This window comes from Trachymyrmex septentrionalis, unplaced genomic scaffold (genome assembly GCF_001594115.1).
Source record: "Trachymyrmex septentrionalis isolate Tsep2-gDNA-1 unplaced genomic scaffold, Tsep1.0 scaffold44, whole genome shotgun sequence".
Lineage (NCBI taxonomy): Eukaryota > Metazoa > Arthropoda > Insecta > Hymenoptera > Formicidae > Trachymyrmex > Trachymyrmex septentrionalis.
Window position 1 is genome coordinate 3,236,541 of NW_017305611.1, and position 21,040 is coordinate 3,257,580.

Sequence of the window (21,040 nt, forward strand, 5' to 3'; positions counted from 1 at the left end):
TCTCTTCTCTTCTCTCTCTCTCTCTCTCTCTCTCTCTCTCTCTCTCTCTCTCTCTCTCTCAATTAAAACATGCTATTATATATATGTATATATAAAACTAGGATATAAAATTCCACGATAAATCTCTTATAAAAGCAAAGTCGCGCTCGTGCTGTATGGATCATGATTTCATCGCGCTTATGTAAACTTTCGAGATTTTGTGCATAATTTTTAACCCGATTCTGCAAATCTTATCGACACTAGAATTACGAAGAACCCGCTCAAGCTGCTACTTTCAGTAGGTCAGCTCCTAATAATGATCTTCACGACAGTCACCCATCATGCTGACAATAATAATGTTACAACGATATACGCTTTTAATAAAATTTGACAATGCGAGATTTTTTTTATCGAATAGCAGCGTAATAATTATGATTCTCGTTTGTGATCTAATCTTAATCGTGGCATGTAGCAGTTAGCATCCAGCTGCCGCGTATAGTAAACGTTTCATGTGCTCTTATTGGAAATGCATAACATTCATGAATTCCGAAGCTGCTAATAGGATCGTTGGACTTTTAACTGTTTTCTACTGTCAACATTACTATATAGGCTGAGAGAATTGCATTGCCAACCCGGATTATCTCTGATGTTAATGCAATTCTTTATAAAGAGAAGAAAAAAACATTGTTTCAATTCTAATATTTCAGACATATTTTTAGAGTCTTACATTGTTTCGCTATTAACTTCTTCTTCTTTTTCTTCTTCTTCTTCTTCTGTATTAAAAAGAAACAAACTAAACCAAAATTGAAGATGGCCGAATTAGTGCAACTGAGCCGCGGATCGCGAAATTCTGATTACCGTAATAGCTATAGTAATTAGCTCCTTGTTAACAATTACTTTGGATCTCCTTGTATTCTCATTTACGCTAATTTGAATTTCACATGTCTCTATTTTCACTTTCGTTATTTAAGGCTACACATAATCGACGACGTGGTCCACAAAGAATATTGCTAAGAACGAAACAATAATGTGCTTCGCGAACAACGTGCTGCATTTATTATTTTCCTTCCTTTTTATTTTCGACGATTGGCGTTTATATCGCGTAACATCGCGCATCGTATTATTTTCTTATACTTATACGCTAGCTGTGTGTACCTCAAGCAGTGCTACCTATAATTATATTTGGGCAACTTTTGGGTCTGAAAATTTGACTGAACTACAGTAATTTGTTAATTAAACACGAAGAAGCATTTTTGCAAAAAAAAAAAAAAAAATTAAATTATCCTACTCGAAAGTGTCGTGTTCCTAATTGTAAGAAAAAAATGGTGAGTAAAAAAATCTTGAACTTAATTTTTATTCATTTTCCAGTGAGAAATGGGAATTTGAACAAGAAAATGAATTCGGTTTGTAAATCGTTTAGAGTAAGTAGTTATTTTTGGTACTACATAAAATTAATTCGATCAATGAAGATTAATAGCATTCAAAATGATTTGTTCCACATTAATAGTTTATTAATTTTTAATATTTATAAAATTTCCTATATTTATTTAAAAAAAATGCAAACAGTCTAATGTGTTTGTATTTTTCCTTTCCAGGTTTGCAATTAAAGATATAAAAAAAATTTCTAATAGATTGATCTTCATTCAGTTATATAAATATAAAAAAAATTGAAATCTATACTTAGGATTATTAATTATTTATCTTTAAGTAATTTAATAAAAATCATATTATTTGGATTCTAATTTACATTTATCTACTTTAACTTGATAAGGTAGTTCATTTACGTTAATTTCTCAAACGACAGATTCTTCGACCCATCTATTTTCTTAAAATCAATACGTTTGAAAATATTGAATACATGACGGCTCTTTATTTAAATGGAACATAAAATCATAACAAGATTGTGATTTTATATTTTATTTGAATACAATCCGGCTATCTTTAGAAATACTTCTTAATCCATCAGATTTTATTATTTGAAATTCGTACTGATAATAATAATTTGAATAATGACACTTAGTATCTTCTCGTAATTCTATTAGCAGTGTAAAATTATTTAAAAAGACCCAGAAAATATATATGATTGTCGCTCAGATAGCGCCCCCTTAAGATATGCAGCTAGCGTATACGACATTCATTATCGGCTAAAATTACATTCACGATCGCCATGAGACAATCGTTGTTGTATTTCGCGTTCAATTATCATCGACTCGATGCAGTTTTCCATGCGGTCGCTCATCGCATATCCGTAATTCAGATTACGAGACTCGCAATTTTGAACGGGTCCGCCGAAATCGTAACAGCATCATAAGCTTTTCCTCGATAACAACAGATATTGTCATATTTACAAATAATAATAAATCTGCGCAAATTACGATATATGTAATATATGTATGTCCGTTTCTTTACGTATGATAAAAGAAAAGGAAACTTGTGCGATCTCGGCGTCTATATATACGATAATATACACATATATGTGTGTGTGTGTGTGTGTGTGTGTGTATACGTGGCCACGTAAATCAGCTATTTATTCGGCACATCGCATCATCCACCGCTTTCACATACACGCATGCAAACAAACGATCACACGCTCATAAATTTTTTTTTCATCATCTGTGAATAATAGCAACATTGTCCTCGCGTCTCACGCATACCTACACGTATTCACAATACACACAAAACGCATATACATACATACATGCATACATACATACGTACATACTGTCCTGGCTAGTAGCATGGACAATAAAAATTCGTCATTACGTGGCTTCAATTTACACTCCTGCTCGCGCGCTTATTTCCGTTCGACGTCGCTACGTAAACCTCTCGAAATCAGAAAACAGGGGCATACCCTTCTTTTAGAAAGAACAAGACTTCTTCTCTTCTATTATGGAAAAAGGGAGGAAAAGAGGAAAGGGGAAAGAAAGATAGGCATGAATATGCTAATTACTTGTTATATTCGCCTCCATTTGACTTTGTGCCGGATGTGAATATTTCAGTTTCACGAAAGTTTGATAAATAATAATCGCAAAGAGATTCTTCCCTCTTTTCCGGATTCTCTCTCTTCCGATTAGTAGTAGTAAAAATAACATTTTACGAACTTATAAATAATGTTAGAAATCATGGCTTGTGTCTGTAATTATATAATAATATGCATACGACAGATGCAAATGTACACATTAAGACGATTCAATTTATTCCATTTCTTCGTCGAACATTGCGGTATCAGTGATTTTTATTCTCATCATTATAAAGGGAAACCTAGGAAAAAAATCTTCGGATTAAATTCTACAATTCTTTATCTCGTTGCTTAAGTAAATAAAAGAAGACATGACGCAAAGCGCAGAGAGAAATTTTGCTTCGCGATGATTACGAACGACACTATTTGATACCATGCTTCACCACGTATTTATTCGTATGTCGATATTGTATGTTAAGTTACAGTTACATAGTTGTGGACACATCGGCAGATGGATACCTGTTATGTAATGCCCCGAGATTCCTATATTCTTGTCTCGAGTTATGATGAAAAGTATAAGAGAATCGCGCGAGAGGTATTAATTTAGTAGTTTGAGGATCTACAGTGCTAATGCCAGTGAATAAAATATAGCGAGATAAAAAAGAAGATGAAAGAGTTGCATAGGTATTTATATAAAAAAAGAATTGATCAAGATTCCTTAAATATTAAAGATAAATTGAAACGTAATCATTTCAATTGTGCGATTCCGCGTCACTGCAACAAACAGATTAAACTAAAAAAATTACAAAGACAAATATAGTTTAACAAATATAGTTAATAAAGAAAGACAGAAATAACAATCGAGTGTATTACAGTGTGCTGCACAAATTTTCGGAATCCCGCTCATTTCGTATTTTTTAACTTTACTCGCTTCGATTAAATTTCTGTCATTTATATAATAATCATGACAAATCGGTAATTAATCTTTCGTTTACAATATACGAAACTTTTCTTTAGACCATTGAAAACAAGATAGAGATGCATTGCGATTATAAACTACCAAATTAGTTATTACCATATTAGTCGCTATAAAATATGACACGAATTAATCACGAGAAAAATTTTAATAAATTTAAACTAGAATTTTATTGTAAATGTTTCGATTCTTGCCTAGATGATTGTGCCGATACATAGCTAATAATTTAATTAACCGAACAACTCGTGTAAAGTGTATATGCGAGCGTGTTGTGCGCAATTTTATAGGATATTTGTTCTGTTTCAATCTCACAGAATTTTATAAGCGACGACGAAATATACTTACGACAATGTTATGTACATATGGAGAACGTAGCAGCGACATTATATCGCACATACGCACATGTATCAACTTTTTTAACAACTTGATACGCAAGCACACAATGATATACGCACATAGATCAAGGATTCCCGATTCTTCTAGAACAAGAATGAAGTCGGTAATTGACAATGTAAATGCGCCAAGATTCATTCCTCGAAATCTTTTCCTTTTTCTTTTTCTTTCCAATACATCATTATCCGAGCTAGCAAGATTACATTATTTATTAATATTATTTATTTCTTCGCGTTATTATGCTATTTCTTTTCATTAATACAACAATCCAATCTTCTCTTAATGCATGTCAAATTTTCAGACTTGTTTTACAGATTTCTCACCGAAAATACATGTATATATATTATAGTTTCTTTTTTTTATATAAAATTATTATATACAATTAATATTATAAATTTGTGACTATTTATTTTTTAATATTATAGCAAAAAAATATTTGATTTCCGTATTTTAATAGGAAAGTGATTGAAAATGTAATTGTTAATTAACTGCCTTGAAGTTGCGTTGCTTGATCTATGTATATACGTCATTAGCGCGCAAGCATTTCGTTAATTTTCGATTAAAGTATAATGACAATCGAGAGAAATTTGGTAAACAACTTGCTACATACGGGGTGTGTTCAAGTAGCGACGACGAGGAAAGTGGTATGCGATTGAATGTAGTAGCAATGTATAAGCAACGAGATCTTTCGCATATTCTCGTTTCGCAGAACCATGAAAACGATCTACCATGACCAGACCGTTGTCAATCAAGAGCATAAAAATTCATACACGTTACAACGTATCATCGGGCCGCGAGGATTTCTCAGAAAGCGAGATGCGAACTTGAGGGCAAAAGGAAAACGATTGCTTTTACACAAGTCTCGAAACGCCGTGCGCGTGCAAGGTATCGCGAAATTATACTTGCGTGCATAGTAACGAAGAACTTGAACGTGGCACATTTCTTACGTGCGCGCGCGAGCATGGGCTAGTAGGATATATACAGACGATTGCTGCTGTGGATAGCGCGCGTGCCTAAGTACAGAGAAATTAAAAAAATAATTCCATTTACGGCATATACATATATATATACATACACACATATATATATGTATATATATGTATACATAGACATATATATGTCACACAGTGAAAAAAGGAGACATCCATATCCGTGAGAGATCTCGATCGTAAGAAACATACGTTAAAACCGATTGTGAGAATCCGTGGACGGTCACTCTGTACATATACTCGATACATAGTTATATAATTAAAACGCTCTTCGAAATACTGTAAAATCTCACAAAATACTCTTCTCGTAAAAAGGGGGCGCGGCTGAGACTCCTATAGGTCGGGCTAATGTAATAATAATAAAAAGAATCGAGATTCGGAAGTGTCGAAAGCTCAACGAAAGAAAACGAAAGAAAACGAAAGAGACGTGGAGATTCTATGCGAGATGTACGGAGGGGAGCGAGGCAAATGTATAGCAGAGATTCGGAAACGAGTATAAGGATCGAGGAGAGTCGAAAAACGATAAGATAAAAGTTCCTTTTTCTTTTTTTTCTCTTTTTCCTTTTTACCAGAGAGGTTCGCCTAAGTCTTAGGAAACGTCCTTAACTCTAATCCGATCCGAACGATAATTCACGTCAAGAGTGTGTTGAACGAGGAGGATCGTCTCTCGAATCACATCCGACAACGACGTTGGCCCACGCTTATGACAGGATTCGCGCGTTCCGCCACGAAGCGGAATCACATGCGAGAGGAATAAAATTAACAAGGTAATGATTCACAGTACGCACAGTACGCATAGTACGCACAGATCGAACGGCGCGCGAGAGAGTTTCCGGATCGTTCGTCCGGATGAACGACAACGAGTGTTCAGCACACTCTTTCTTTCAAATTAAAAAGAAAAGAGAGTCGGCGAATGATAGCGCGATGGCGAGAATAAATACGCCCGCTTCTCTCTTGGAGGGGTCGCTCGTTCGTTTTCGTCCAACTCACTCCAACTGACGACGACTAACGTGACGACTGACACGGTGCGGGGCCGACGTGTCGACGCGCGGACATCTCGCGTCCTGCCTTGCTCGCTCGCTCGCTTGCGGTGCTTGGCGCGAAATTTACTCCGCGCGAGGGAGAAGGAACTCGCTTCAAACAGATCTCACGTAGCGAAGAGTTGCTCGCAGAGCGGTGTGTAATGTGTATCGCTGTATACCAACTCTCGTTGACGAGGAGAAGAGTCACCCTCAAGGTCCGCTGGCGCGCACTCGATCAACTATATCGCGCGGTGCTATAGTCAATAGTCCTTCGGACTATACACGTTTTTCGGTTTTTCCATTTTGGACTGGCGAGGAAGCCCTACGCGTTACCTGAATATACCCAGGTGTATGGAACTCGAACGAGTCCTCCTCGCGAGGCCATAGTTGATGGCACAGCTCGCTCTCGCTCATTCACAGTTCGCACTGGCTGCAGCAGCGACTCAAGGTGCAGCACGAGCGTGACCGTCAGATTAACGAATAATGACAGAAGACGTCGGCAGGAACGAAGTCACAAGAGCTCGTATTGGCGCAGATGCATCCGCTGGATGATGTCCCGGCAATCGTTGAACACTCTCTTGATGTTCTCCGTGTCAACGGCGCACGTAAAGTGTGGGTAACAATAGTGCTTGCCGTCGCCGCTCGCCGTACTTATGCGCTAAACAAACAAGTAACAACGTAACATCACAGAACATGTGTATGTGCCAGCGGCCAGATCATTGATCGGCAGAATCGCCCGAAAGAATTGACGTAAGAATTGGCGTGCTACGTGCACTATACTTACGAGGAACTCGTCTCTTATAAAGTACTTGGCCCTTATGACGTCGGGTATCTCCGAGGGATCCGCAGCCATCCCGGGCTCGACTGGTGTTTGGTAGCGCGCAAATTCCGGGAAGTAATCCTCCAATTTGTGCTTGCCAGCTTTCACCTTTTCCGCTAATAGATCTTGCTTGTTTAGGAACAGGATTACCGAGATCGTGCGGAGCCACCTGCGAGGAAAGAGACAACACTCGTCGAAATCGAAAGGAATATTGAATATATCATGGATTTTTGCCTGGCGTAAAATTGATGTTGCGTACCGATTGTTCCAGATACTTTTAAAGAGATCGAGACTCTCCCTGAGTCTCAATTTTGTAGGGTCTTCCCTGAGTACCATATTGTAACTACTACACGCCGTGACGAATATAATCGCTGTGACATCGTTGAAACACTGTATCCATTTTCTTCTTTCGTCACGCTGGCCGCCGACGTCGAACATACTGCAAAAAGAATCGGGAAAATGCTCACAAATATGAAAATAAAACGCCGGCACGGCTTATCTAATGGCGTGCGTAAAACGGTTCTCACAACGTCTCCTTATCCGTTTCAAATTAATATTAACTAATATTAACTAGCAAAGAGACTTAAAGACATCAATTCCATTTCCAAGTACTTTGAATTGTTACATGTTTGACGAAAATCCTTTAGATCCTCCAGATCGAACCGTTTTCGAATTTGCACATCACGAGATATTACGGATACTTCCCTCCCGAGACGCTCAAGGAGACGCTCAAGGAGACGCTCAAGGAGACGCTCAAGGAGACGCTCAAGGAGGCGCTCAAAGCGATGCGAATAAAATAGCCAAATACACGAATTTCTCTCACGAGTATATTTATTATTATATTTGTTGGAAGTGAAACGGCTACACGAGCATAGAGCGAGAGAGGCGACAACAAAGGGGTGTGGTGGGCCTATAGAAAATAATATGTGGGGCGCCGTACGTGACCTGCGAGTGAAGGCAAAAAGGGAAAATGTTACAAAGTTGCGGAGGCGTTAACGCGGTTAACCGATTTCAGCTTACACGTTATAACAGTGTAAGTCTTGCCAGCAGCGGGCTCAATACATAGAGATGCTAAGCTAAGATGCGTGCCACCGCTACTACCGCCACTACCGCCACTACCGCCGTCGCCGCCGCCGCCGTCGCCGCCGCCGCCGTCGTCGCTTTGCGTTTATATTTACCGTCGGCCGATGTTACTGTAATACGTCGGCTATATATAGCCACACGACATTGAAGTAAAACGCGCGCGGGTAACAGCATGTCGCGCATTATGGGACTTACTGAAAGTTTACTTTGTCGACCTGAAACCGCGTCTCAAAAATGCCAGACGTGAGGACTCGACACCTTAGGATGTCCTGGAACAAAACGGAAGCATATACTCGTTACGCTGCGTTACTGTGTGTATATGTGTGCAGTTACGCACACATATACACACAGGTACACACACATATAACATATATACATGTATATAAAGATGCGGGATCGCTTTATGAGACTTTGCCAAGCGAGAATCTAAGATCGATAAGTAATTTCAAGTCAATTTTTTATGACGGGAAAAGAAAAACTTTCCTGAATATGCCTGAAAATGCTCACAAAATTACGCTGTCACTATCAACATTAAGAGAAATGGGCTCGAAACGAAAGGGAAACTGATAATTACCTGCTCCGTGGGCGTGTAATCTGGCTGTTTTACGATGGCTACCTTATCTAGAAAACTGAAACAGAATGAATGAAGGAGGAATTAGTGAAGGAACAATTGCAAATTTTTATTGCTACTACTTTGCAGAAATATAACTTGACTCTTCGTGAGTATACGATATACGCGGGGTATTTCTATTTATAAACATTTGTATCAAGAGAAAAAGAGGAGAAAACGAGATGTTCCTCGTAAATTGTTATATCCTGACACACTATTATAAATCTCTTCCTAAAAAAGAAAACATCCGTACAGAACAACAACATAAATTCGTCAAAATCAAGTTGAACTACTAGCTTCGATCGATGCCGGGGCATCCGCGATAACAATCATTGTCAATCAACCGCATCGTTATCGTGAGAGCCACTTCACGTACAACACATACGTCCCCGTACGTGGTCGAAAACGTGTCTCTTTCGTGTGCGATGTACGACGAGATGAATCAAATTTTTGTCACCGAAATCTTGGGTTTTCGAACACGAACAATTCGCGATACGAAGGAGACGTAAAAAACTTGCTATGTGTGTACATATATATATATATGTGTGTGTATGTATATATATATATATATATATATATATATATATATATATATAAACACATAATGTGCATGGTAAGAAATGCGTATGAAAGATGTATTCTAGAAGCGTACATCAATTACACATGTGTACAATAATTCAAATCTCATGGCATTGTTAAAATAAATGGCATATACAATTTGTATATTTTATCGAGATTCGATACAAGGAATTCATGAATTTAAATTACATTATTTGATAAGGACACAGAGAGCTTACATTGCAAAAGTAAAGAAATTCGAAGCAGAAAGGCATAAAGAAAAAGGTATGCCGGACGATCTTGTCGCTATGGAATTTTTCTTCTCGCATGTATATATACTCTCGTTTTTATCTATTTCTTGCAAAGTGTAATAAAAGAGGTATGTACATAGCACGTCGCTTTCCATATGCCTCAGTTCCGCCGCACGTTGAACAACAGAGAGTTGTTCAAAATTTCAAAAACTCGTATTTTCAAACTCGTATATTTTCAAATAGTATATACTTTCTAATATACAAAGGAAAAGTGTGTGAGAGCCGACGTGTGAGAGAAAAGGCAGAAATATAGAAAGAAAAACTAATCCGATAACGAAGCTACTTTTTCCTGCGTTATTTTTTTCTCATATTTGATATGTTTATATATATATATATAAAAAAAATATATATATATATGTAGATGCTCAATGTACTTTGAATTATTGTATATAATCCTCATATTTATTCGGTCGATGTAAAACAGTTTGTATGTTTGAGAACGAAGATGAGAGATTCTGAATAAATTTTAAACTACATGACGATCTCTTTCAACGTCAACTAAACGTGCCCGTTTAGAATTTGTACGATTCTCTTTCCAAGATTTGTAACAATTGTAATTGCGCCAGCAAAGGGCCTAAAAACGTGTCGTGTAAGGTATTCTCTAACCATCTTTTTTTATCTCGCTGACAGTTACCATTTCATTCAAAAGAATAATTCGAGCGAGAGTATTGTATTTAATTAAAACTCAATGCCTGACGGCGAAGAGTGACTTATTCCTAGAGGGATATTATAAAGCGTATTAGATCATGCAACAGTAAATCGTATTATTATATCGTGCCGATCTTTTGTAGCTGTTATTCGCGATATATTATCGCATTATATTAAGTATATAGTTACACTAGTTGTACGAGAAACAGCGTTATATACTGACCGCATAATATTATATACATCCCCCGATGTAGAACCGCGGGGATAATAATAAACCATGTTATTATATTCGCATCGATCTTACGACTATTGCTCGCGGTACGATATTCATCAGATTGTTACAATTATATCAGACACCGCTGTACAACTGCATCGTATTATATGTATATATGTATCTCTGATTCGCTGGAATAGAACCGCGCGGGATAATAATAAACTCATATTATCTCATTTGCATCGATTTCCTGTCCGGATTACGATAGAGTGTACTGTTATCGATAGCATCTCGATTCGTCACGTTCTCGCCGTTGCCAAAATTGTCAAATTGTTTTTGTCGCATGTCTATTGATTATAGAGGACTAGAGGAGAGCGCGTAATGCAGATCCTCATCTCGACATAAGAAAACAAAACAAAAAAAAAGGAAAAAGCTGGAGGGGGGAGAGCAATAATTGGGACACGAGAAATGCAGAATCGGGTGGTCGCTTTTAACTATTTAGGTTATTAGACTATTCGAAATATAGGCCAATAACGTTTTCAGAGGCGGTCGCGGTCGGAGCCCTCCGACAGAGTGTCAACTTTCCTCTTTCGATCGAGCCGCGTTCCTGGGTCGGCCGGGCTTGAGCCGATCCCTCTCTCTCTCTCTCTCTCTCTCTCTCTCTCTCTCTCTCTCTCTCTCTCCTCTCTTCTCGTCACGCTCCACTGGAGCGAGAGGAGTACTGTGCTCCTGCTCGGTAGAGTCTCAGGACAGGGACACGTAGGATGCCGCAGGATCCTGCAGGAAGCGCGTCGACGACAGCGCGCATATCGCGACGGAGAACGGAAGCGGATGCTGAAGAAGGGTAGAATATCGGGAGCGCCCGAGGGAATCTCTCTCTCTCTCTCTCGCTCTCTCATTATTTCGCGTCCTGTGTTTGTACTCGCGTTCGCCCTCATCCTTCCTTTCTCCACCCTTTATCACCCTTTCAGAGAGCCAACATTCTCTTTCTCTCGTGCGCGTTCATGTACATGAGCGCATGCACGCACACACGCGCGTCCAGCTCTTTTTATCTTTCTCATATATCCCGCTCTCTCATTCACTCGCGCTCCTCCTCCTCCTCTCTCTCTCTCTCTCTCTCTCTCTCTGTGCCGGGGGACCCTCTCCCTTCACGCGATCCAGCCTCCCTTCCTGCGCGCTGAGGGTGGCTGAGGGCGGAGGGAACCCACCGAGAGGGAAAATCGATCCTCGACGATGTCCTACCCTAACCCCAACCCCTCGGCCTCGCCGGGTGTGCATACACGCCCCTCTGGCACCCACTTTCCGCGATCCGGGTCATGGGTCACTGCCACCGCTCGTTCTCTGTTCGCTGCCAATCGTACGCAAGGATTTAACACTGCGTGTGTTATTTATCGTGGAAAATGTTATATAAAATGCCTCCTCTTTTACGAGATATTATAATTGAAGTTGTTTGCGTATTAGAGTAGCAGTAGCGATGGTATTTGCTACTAGCTTGCTACTGACGACTCTCTCACTACATATATTCTCATTACATGTATGTATAATAGGTACAAAACAAATTAAAAACACAGAGTTCCAATAATAATTTTCTCAATGAGAAAAAAAACAACGAGGACAAAGAATTGTTAAAATACAGATTAAATAATGACGTGATAAAAGTAAAATTAAAAGAGAATACAAAATAACTTGCGTGTAAGAATAATACATACACTACCAAGTCAAGTGGAGGTTGGTTTTTTCATCAAGAAATGTGCAGTGGATAAATGAAAAAGCACTTGGCCTTTGAATGTGCTCGAGAGAGAGACGATAATATCATGTGACAATAAGTATATCGATGACACACTATAATGAGACGTAATGCGACTGAGAAACTATAATTTGCTTCGAAAGAATACTTATTTGTGTAATAGCTAGCTTTCTTTCCGAAACTGTACAATTACGGGAGAGTCTACTGATATTATATTTAAACCAACGCAGGAAACGCTTTCAACTTTTTCAAACTTTTCAATAAGTTTTTTATACGTGCGATTCGATTAATAAATATTAATATATTGCCTTATTGTTATATATCGAGTGTTTTTTTGGTTAACTTATATATGTTATTAAATCGACATTTTGATTAACATCGTTTTGACAGTAAGTTGCGAGATACAAGAGAGAGAAGAGACTAGAGCAAATTTCATGTTTTTTAATAGCAAATATAATTTACTTAGAAAAGTAAATATATAACGTATCCTCCGAAATCAACTATTCTCTTCTTAATGAATTAAACGAAGGTACATTGATGTTACGTAACGTCACTCGGAGAAGTTATATGTAAGTACTGTGTCATAACGTACTTTTTATTTCGAAGATCCCTGTGTATAAATGAGAAGCATGTACCCATTATATTGCCAGAAAGAATCAAATCTGGTCGCGCAATTCGTCTAATTGCAAAAGGAATGCTCTGACTTTTACAAATGAGAAAAGGTAGGCCAAGTTTCTATAATAGTTGTGAAAAAAATGATGGGCGCATCTGCGTGTCTACGGTCGCGGATCGTATAGAACTACCATAGGCTCGCGCGAGAAGGTAGGTCATGGAATTGGCGCGCTCCGCCAGAAATGAGGCTATCGACCTCCAGAGAATTGAAAGAGGAAGGAGGTCGTGACCTACTGGCGGCTGCCACTGCACAACCATTTTCTCGTTATCGTCCTCATGTTATCGTCCCTCCGCCAAGACCTTGAGATGAACAAATGTTACAACGTTGTTTCCGATGGTGATCCGGACCAGGTCAAAATGCGTATCTATTATGTCAACGGTAAATAATAAACGTGATCGAGTAGTACTAGTTCAAGTTAGTTACTACTGTTTTTTTTTTTAACGCTGCTCAATTATCGATAATTTGCTGCCTTTTCTTATCCGACGATTTCCTTAGAAAATAGAACGTAAGATCTTGTGTATAATGTATATGTATAAAGAATCGTTCCTCTTACAAAAAAAAAAAAGAAAAAAAAAAGGCAACATACAAAGTAGCTGCGAACTGTCACACATACGGCACCATATCTTTTTTATTAGAGCGTTGTACATATATAGTGATAGTCTCTCGGCAAGACTTTATACATTTCTGTTGCGTTCATTTATTTATTCTCTGTCAAATTCTATCGCTACAACAGAGGGGGAGAGAGAGAGAGAGAGAGAGAGCCAGCAGCCAGTACAGCGCTTCGTATGCGACCGACAAAATGCCGCGTCGAATTTTTCAGCCGCTTCCGGTTAAAGGTTAAATGTTCGACGTTCGTTCGCGAAGAATTAATTCGCGACGACAAAGGGGGGAAAAGGATGAAAGCCGGATGGTGCGCGATAATAACGTGTATCGACTGAACTCGGACGGCGCGCCACGCCACGTTTGATGTCGACAGCTAGCGAAGCCCCTTCTGTGCCCTAAGCTCCAGCTGCACGTTATCGAGCACGATATACAGAAGGTGTTATATTATACACGAGGTGTTAATCTAGCTTCATATACAGAGCCCGGACAATTCCGAGGGCAGTTTCCCTTAACGGTTCAAGATAAATTGTAAATTTTTTTAGATTTTAAAATATTTTATCGATGTAATGGTAACGTGTGTTAATTCTAAAAACAAAAGTCTGGCTCTCTCTCTCTCTTTTGAAATACAATCTTTGGAATACTACATGATAATCAAGTTCAATGAAAAAGCTTCCAAACTGGTGGCATTGACCACCGACTTCTTTACGACTCTACGCGATGGGTCCTTCCATCTCGCCAATATATGCATGTATATGCACACATGTATATGCATATGCGATGACACCCCGTATGCAGGCTTGGTGGTCGGGAAGTGGGTGACGGTTTAACTCCTAGAACTATATCTACTCGGCATGTAGATGTAGGGCCGATGTATAATCAGTATGCGGCGGCTTATGCATCAAACCGCGCCGCCACGAATCCATCGTACCTTTTGTACGATGTAAGGCGTATAGTGTACCCCGGGGCGCGAATCAATAATGTTGCAACGAATCTCCCGAGTCACGGCAGTGACTAGTCTAGGCCGTGTGGAGGAATTCAAGATTGGACTGAAAATTTCTCGTATCACAACTGTGTGGAGGAAATCAGGTCGTGCCATCAGGTCGCGGCCAACTCGAAAAGGCTCACTCTCTTCACAGCTCCCGCATTTCAGTGGGATAGAAAGATTAGAGAGAAGCGATCCGATTACGTTTTGCTGATTTTATAGTTGCCATGATTCTATTCGATATCGTGTGCAAGGGGGATTCCGATGGTCCCAGTCTCCTTGCTGCTGCTGCTACAAATTGCTCTGACGCTCGCGCGCGCAATCATTCGCTCGCGACTCGAATCACAAATATTTTGACGGATCTGGCCCGTTCTAGCCGTTCTAGCCGTTCTAGCCGCGTGCGCGCGTCACCCTGTAATCGCCTCATCGTCAGTCTATGGCGGCTCTCAACATTAAACGTTCCCTTTGTCTTCCGTACTTGGCCTGGCACGTTTCTCTCTTGTATACAAACAAGAGTCCGACAATACTGGCTTTTGTCTAAAAAAAGAAAAAAAAAACGCTAATTTTCTCCCTCTCTCTCGTCAAATTTTTTTCCATCATAGTACTACAAGTATCGGTCGTTTATTGATCGTTTTTATTTTTCAGAATATTGTATTTCTTGTATTAATGATAGGATTCTTTCTTACTTTTTCAATAATTACGTCTTTCATACTGATGAAATATTTGACTTTTATTTTGATAAAATTTCTTCGCTTAGTCTGCCTTTAATGGACAAGAAACGTTGGTATTTCTAGTGTTAATTAAATCGCAAAAATCCACTCGATGAAACTCTCGTAGGGTTTAATTAAGTCAATCATGGATACACATCATAAAAACGAAACCAATCGAGTACCATCGTGTTACGATTACGGCAAACACTGTTAATTGCAATATTAAAAGTTTTCATCTTTCAGCTCATATCTTCCTTTCCTTACAAATCAGATATAATTCCGATATAATTCAATTTATTTTTGTATTCCTCGCACTACGTTAACACTACCTTTCGTTTCATCATTTTGACTACTTTGAGGATGTTTCATGCATGGGATAAGGAAAAATGAAAGAAAAGAATTTTGAAAGAATCACTTTTTCGCACTGTCGTCGACGAACATATCGACGATGAAAAAGAAAAACGCGCGAAAGTGGTTGTCTATCCAAACGTTTACGAGCTATAGCAGCATCAATAATCCGCGCGATATAGACATTATAGACCAGTGCCTAAATATAGCGGCGCGTGTTTCCCTTTTTTAGACGCGCGTTGAGGTGTGTTATCACGTAATTGAAACGTCGCTTACTTTTATCATCGAGACGAGACGCATACAGTTAAAATACGGTAACAAAGACACATATACACATAGGAATTGTTATATTTTTCTCTTTTTTTTTTCGATATGACGATTACTCAGTTGTCCTCTTTTTACTTTGGCTTTTTACTTCGCGTCGACGCTAAAGATCATTCGGTCCAAAAATGATTTCCATTAAACCAACAATCAATAATCGTACATCGTACTGTCGTACACGATAATCATGTGACGAACAAATATTTATTCTCCACACACTGACTCGGATTTGTGATACTTTCATGAAAGAATACATATCATTGTGCCATATATTTCATGCGCGTATAAGATGGTCACACTTACTACTTATGTCATGCGCGTTTACAAAAGAAATTTCGACTGACAATGCAACGATTATCCGAATTATCGTGATGTAAAAAAAAGAGTAAATGGAATCAAAAACAATATCCCCATCCTTTTATCAGATTTCTTTCCGAGCAAAGATTCATGTGAGAAATTCACGCAATATCCCTGTTGCGACACTTGTTTAAAATCGGTTGCGAAAAACAGATTTTTTGATATAATAAAATTCACGTTTAAATTGTTTTGTAATAAAATTGCCTGTACTTGTACGCTACATTCGCGAATTTACGACGAGCGTATTTTTAGTACATATATGTGCTAAGCGTAGTCGCAGAAACATGCGGCCACTACATGCGGATTATATGTAGATACTGCAAGATTATAGACATCTTGTGTCTCCGTCATCTACGAATATGCTACGGGAACACTATATCTCACCGGAGCGCGATGCCTAAAAATACATGCCGCTATTTTTAACGTCAACGATTCCTGCGCTGCACATGAGAATAAAGAGAGAGAGAGAGAGAGAGAGAGAGAGAGAGAGAAAGAACCGCATCGCCGAGCTGCACTAATGGAGAGGAAAAAAAAAGAAAAAAAAAAATGCAAGAAATCCGCGATAATGTGATTATGAGTGGCACGAAACATTGATGAAGGCAATAGAGAAAAAGAGAAAGATAAAGATTCGTCGTGCTTCGTCACTACAAATTTAGTAATATATACCAAAGTTCGAATAGAGAATTTGATTGACTTACGATTCGGAAATACATACGTAACTTCTCATCTCGCGATATTTACTCCTTACTGCAAGGTATTATTAAAAAATATAATAATTATCCCGATTTATTCGCTCGTTTCATCTTGAAATTTTCAGAGTTTACATTTTATTGGATCGATTCAAGTTATATAAGATGAATCACTAACAGAATGTTTCTGGATATACTGTATACATATATCGATAAACAAATGGTACTACGATTCCACAGAAGAGGATGTACTCATATAAAAGACTGACAAATTAAAATGTTTGACGATCTGACAGATGAAAAACAGTCACATGCTGATTATTGACTAAACGGATAAAGTCGTAGTTTACGATAGGAAGATTTATATCTTTTCCTTTGCACGTGTGTATGTGTGTGTGTGTGTGTGTGTGTGAAAAGATGTAGTGCAATAACCCTCGCTATTGCATTCGATCGGCCGCTTAATCCTCGTCAGTCAAATGCAATCGCTATCATAATCTCATCGAATTACGCGACGATGCCGCTTTATGTAACTAAGTCAACGCTCATGTCATCGAATTAGCGCACAAAAAAGCTCGAGGTTGGGTCAATTTGTCGAGAGAGCCTCTGGATAAACGGGTGGCTTCTATTAAAGTGATTACCTTGTTAAGGCATTGTTTCCATTGGCATTAAATCGGTGTCACAAGTCTATAAATATACGCGGCGCGCATATCGTGTCTATATATATTTATATATACAATGAATTTTTTTACTTTCTCTGACAATTTGGCGATTATAAAAAAATTTGCCCACACATGTAAAAATGGAAAAATATTTTTTTTTTTTTTTACAAAAATATCTGTCAAGTATATTATTGAACGAACGATAAGATGGAATAATACGATCAAGTTGTCTTTGTTAAACGAGGTTTGTTATAAAAAAAGATCTTACGCGCCCAACAACGATAAATCCGCAATATATGATGGTGTTATCGACGCGTAAACGTTATCTTACTCGATTTCTTATCGTGCACGTGATATCACCCCCGTAGTAGATTACAATAACCGCATCTCGTACTCTTCACGTGTAGAAAGATTCAATAATCAGCGAATCAACGAACAAACGCGTGAAGTTCAATTGACTTTACAAGAAACGCTAATGATATTAATCGACCGTTAAAAATGTTTGGCCAAATTCATTTGTTATACATTTATTTGGTCATTATATAACATATGTTACTTTATACACATCCGAATGAAACTGCGGTTTACTGGACCGACTGGACGTGACATCAACACAGTCCATTCGTGAGAACAAATGTCGGTTTAAATTCCTCGCGACTCAACCCCCGAACGGTCAACCCGATGTGTCAAACTCTTTCGTAAGTTTATATAGTATAATAAAACGACTTACTATTTGGCGCAATCGATAAGTTGATACTCGTTACTCCTCTCGAAGCTTTGCTGAACGCCCCGATCTTTCCAAAGTGTTTCGACGATATTGTAGAATTCCTGAAAGAACACAACAATCGATCAGTGATTAGACCCGCTTTTGCAAATCTTTTCGAGAAAGAAACGTACTCATTCCAGCGATCGTTTCCGAGAATCGAGAGGGAAGAGCAGCGTAGAGTGTATAATACATTCTAATGGATACACTGTACGTTATAGCTTTAAATGAAAAAGATAAAAATGTAAATCTTTCAAAATTTTTCAGAGATATGATAGGTAATGCAATGGGTGAGCAACCTGCGAACGATTTTCCCGATCGGCGACGTATTGAATGATACGAGCAATACGATATATTCACGTACGTATATATTTATAGTACATTCATCGCCGTCTTTATTGCACAGGATCGCCGGACTGTTGTAACGTTTAATGTTTAATTAGTGGTTAACTCGCCGCGGAAAAACTTGCTGCCCGTCAAGTATGCGACTTGTTGAAAAATGTAACTGCAGAAATCTACATATGCGCGAAAAATAACGTAACGTTCGTTATTATTACGCTGTAAGTCAATCGCAAAGATTATTCAATCTTGATCCCGTGATGTATTGGAAAAAATATTTCGCAAAAATACCGCTGTCTCGACTACAAAAGCGATCAACGGATTTCTATTCAATTTCACGTGAAAAAGTTAGGAAACATTTGCAAATTGGAAATATTGAAAGTTGGAAGGGTTGTAACGTACATTCTTATCCCTCAAATTCCTTGAAATTGCTTGATTATATTATAAAGATTAAACTCTGTAAAATTCCCTAATCCTTAAACAATTAGCGGACATGATTCATTTCTCGTTTTTTCACTATATATACTGAAAATTCATTCTCTATCATGGCGGATTCCATGGGAATGTCGGTCGGATTATAGACTATTAGGCGTTTAGTGATAAGTTAAAATCGCGACTTGAACGTTACGTAAATAATGGCGACCACAAGGCTACGCTTCGCGTTACTGACGGAGGATGTCGAGCGCATTAATAATTTAGATGTTATTGTGTCGGGAAACTTGGTTTCCTCATTTGCGTAGGCGGTTTCGCAGAAGGCGCTTTGGTTCCCGTGACATAACGCACATTGAAAGTCTCGAAAATTATGAAGAAACGATGGGATAGAATTCTTCTTCTTAGAGAGAAACTAAACTAATTATTGCGCGCGGACGCGGTTGCGGTCGCGGTCGCGGTTGCGACCGAATGTCAAATAAAATAAAATATAATAAATGTTATCTGGTAAACGTTACATTAATAACAGCGACGATATTTTTCTCAGTTAAGAATTTCTCGCGATCAATGACGCGCTCTTGTAAACGGCGCGAATATTAAAAGTTGTCGAGTAACCGTGTGTAGTGCGCAAGTATGCCAGTCCGTGTGCATAAATCAACGTCGAAACAACGTAAAGTATTATTAATTATTTGAGCATTCATGCATCGTGTTCTATCGTACGATGATATATTCTTGACGAAACGTACAAGTAGTAGTTACAATGCGTACATGGATTGCAAAACTGAAATTTCGTTTTTACACACACACACACACACACACATATATAAAATAGTTTGCGCAAAGTCTATGTTCTCGCGTGCATTAATTCAAATAATTTTTAACGGCGATTAGCGAATATTAAGGAATTAAGTAAATCCCAATTCGAAATAAGTATCGTTTTATAAATCGTTTCAAGAGAATTATATTTTTGTAACTATTAAGAATGCAAACTATTAAATATATCGCTAATGTCTGATAATGACATTACCGCTAATATACACATATAAGTGACGTTTGAGTATTGAAACAATAATTAGGTAAGTACTCAATTATTGTAACGGAAATGTAATCTTTCGCATATACATGTACATAAACGTATGTGTGGATATACGTTTAAGGTCAAATCTTGTGTAGTTTCAACCGTCATTTCGTATGTCAGGTGTAAGCAAAGCCGCAAAAATTGTCCCATAGATTTATCTTGCGAAGAAAAGCACAACGTGTACGGAGTTGTGGTGCGTAATTGAGAAGAAAGTTGTAGTTGGTATGTGCCTCAAGTATCGCGAACTTGGACAGGACACATTCTCTGGCACGGCATGGGCGGCCAGTCTAGTCGGAAGTCCATCCCGAGTGTCGTCACGGACAGCGCAAGCTGCAAATCACGCAACAGTCGCGACCAGTCGCTGATATGGCCGGCCGGTGTGCTTGGCAATAACGACGACGGTTATATTAATAAATTCTCCTGTCGATGCTATTTCCACGCTTCCACGATCGATGGACGGGACGCATCGTCGATCCGTCGCGTCGCGTCGCGTCGCGTCGCGAGGAAGGATCACCTCTGCACACGGCTGTTGGTGCAACCGTTTCTCCGCCTATTACCGCCATTATACACGTACTAATAATTTCGTCCAAACGCGCGTCATCCTCTCGCTAAGCCCCTAAACACTGTCGTAAAGCGTGTAACTCGGCTAAAAATATAGGGAAACGTATACACATGCCTTATTAAATTTATGTGCTGCATGCGGATAAAAGCCTCGAAGGGGGCTTACCGCAGACCCTTACCGATTCAACGTAAATCCTTTAAACGCGCGAGAAAAAAAAA

The 21,040-nt window shown here is 38.7% G+C and overlaps 1 protein-coding gene across 1 annotated transcript in view; it reads right to left on the reverse strand.

Moving 5' to 3' along the window:
* Positions 1-5,851: 5,851 nt before the first annotated feature.
* LOC108751415 (guanine nucleotide-binding protein G(s) subunit alpha) overlaps positions 5,852-21,040 on the reverse strand; it is a 24,579-nt gene continuing 9,390 nt past the window's right edge. Inside the window, exons 5-10 of the mRNA XM_018491603.1 lie at positions 18,382-18,479; positions 8,796-8,850; positions 8,417-8,490; positions 7,398-7,577; positions 7,103-7,307; positions 5,852-6,976 (exon numbers count right to left, since the gene is read on the reverse strand). Coding sequence (XP_018347105.1) covers positions 6,830-6,976; positions 7,103-7,307; positions 7,398-7,577; positions 8,417-8,490; positions 8,796-8,850; positions 18,382-18,479 — 759 coding nt within the window. The 3' untranslated portion in view covers positions 5,852-6,829. The remainder of the gene's footprint in view (positions 6,977-7,102; positions 7,308-7,397; positions 7,578-8,416; positions 8,491-8,795; positions 8,851-18,381; positions 18,480-21,040) is intronic.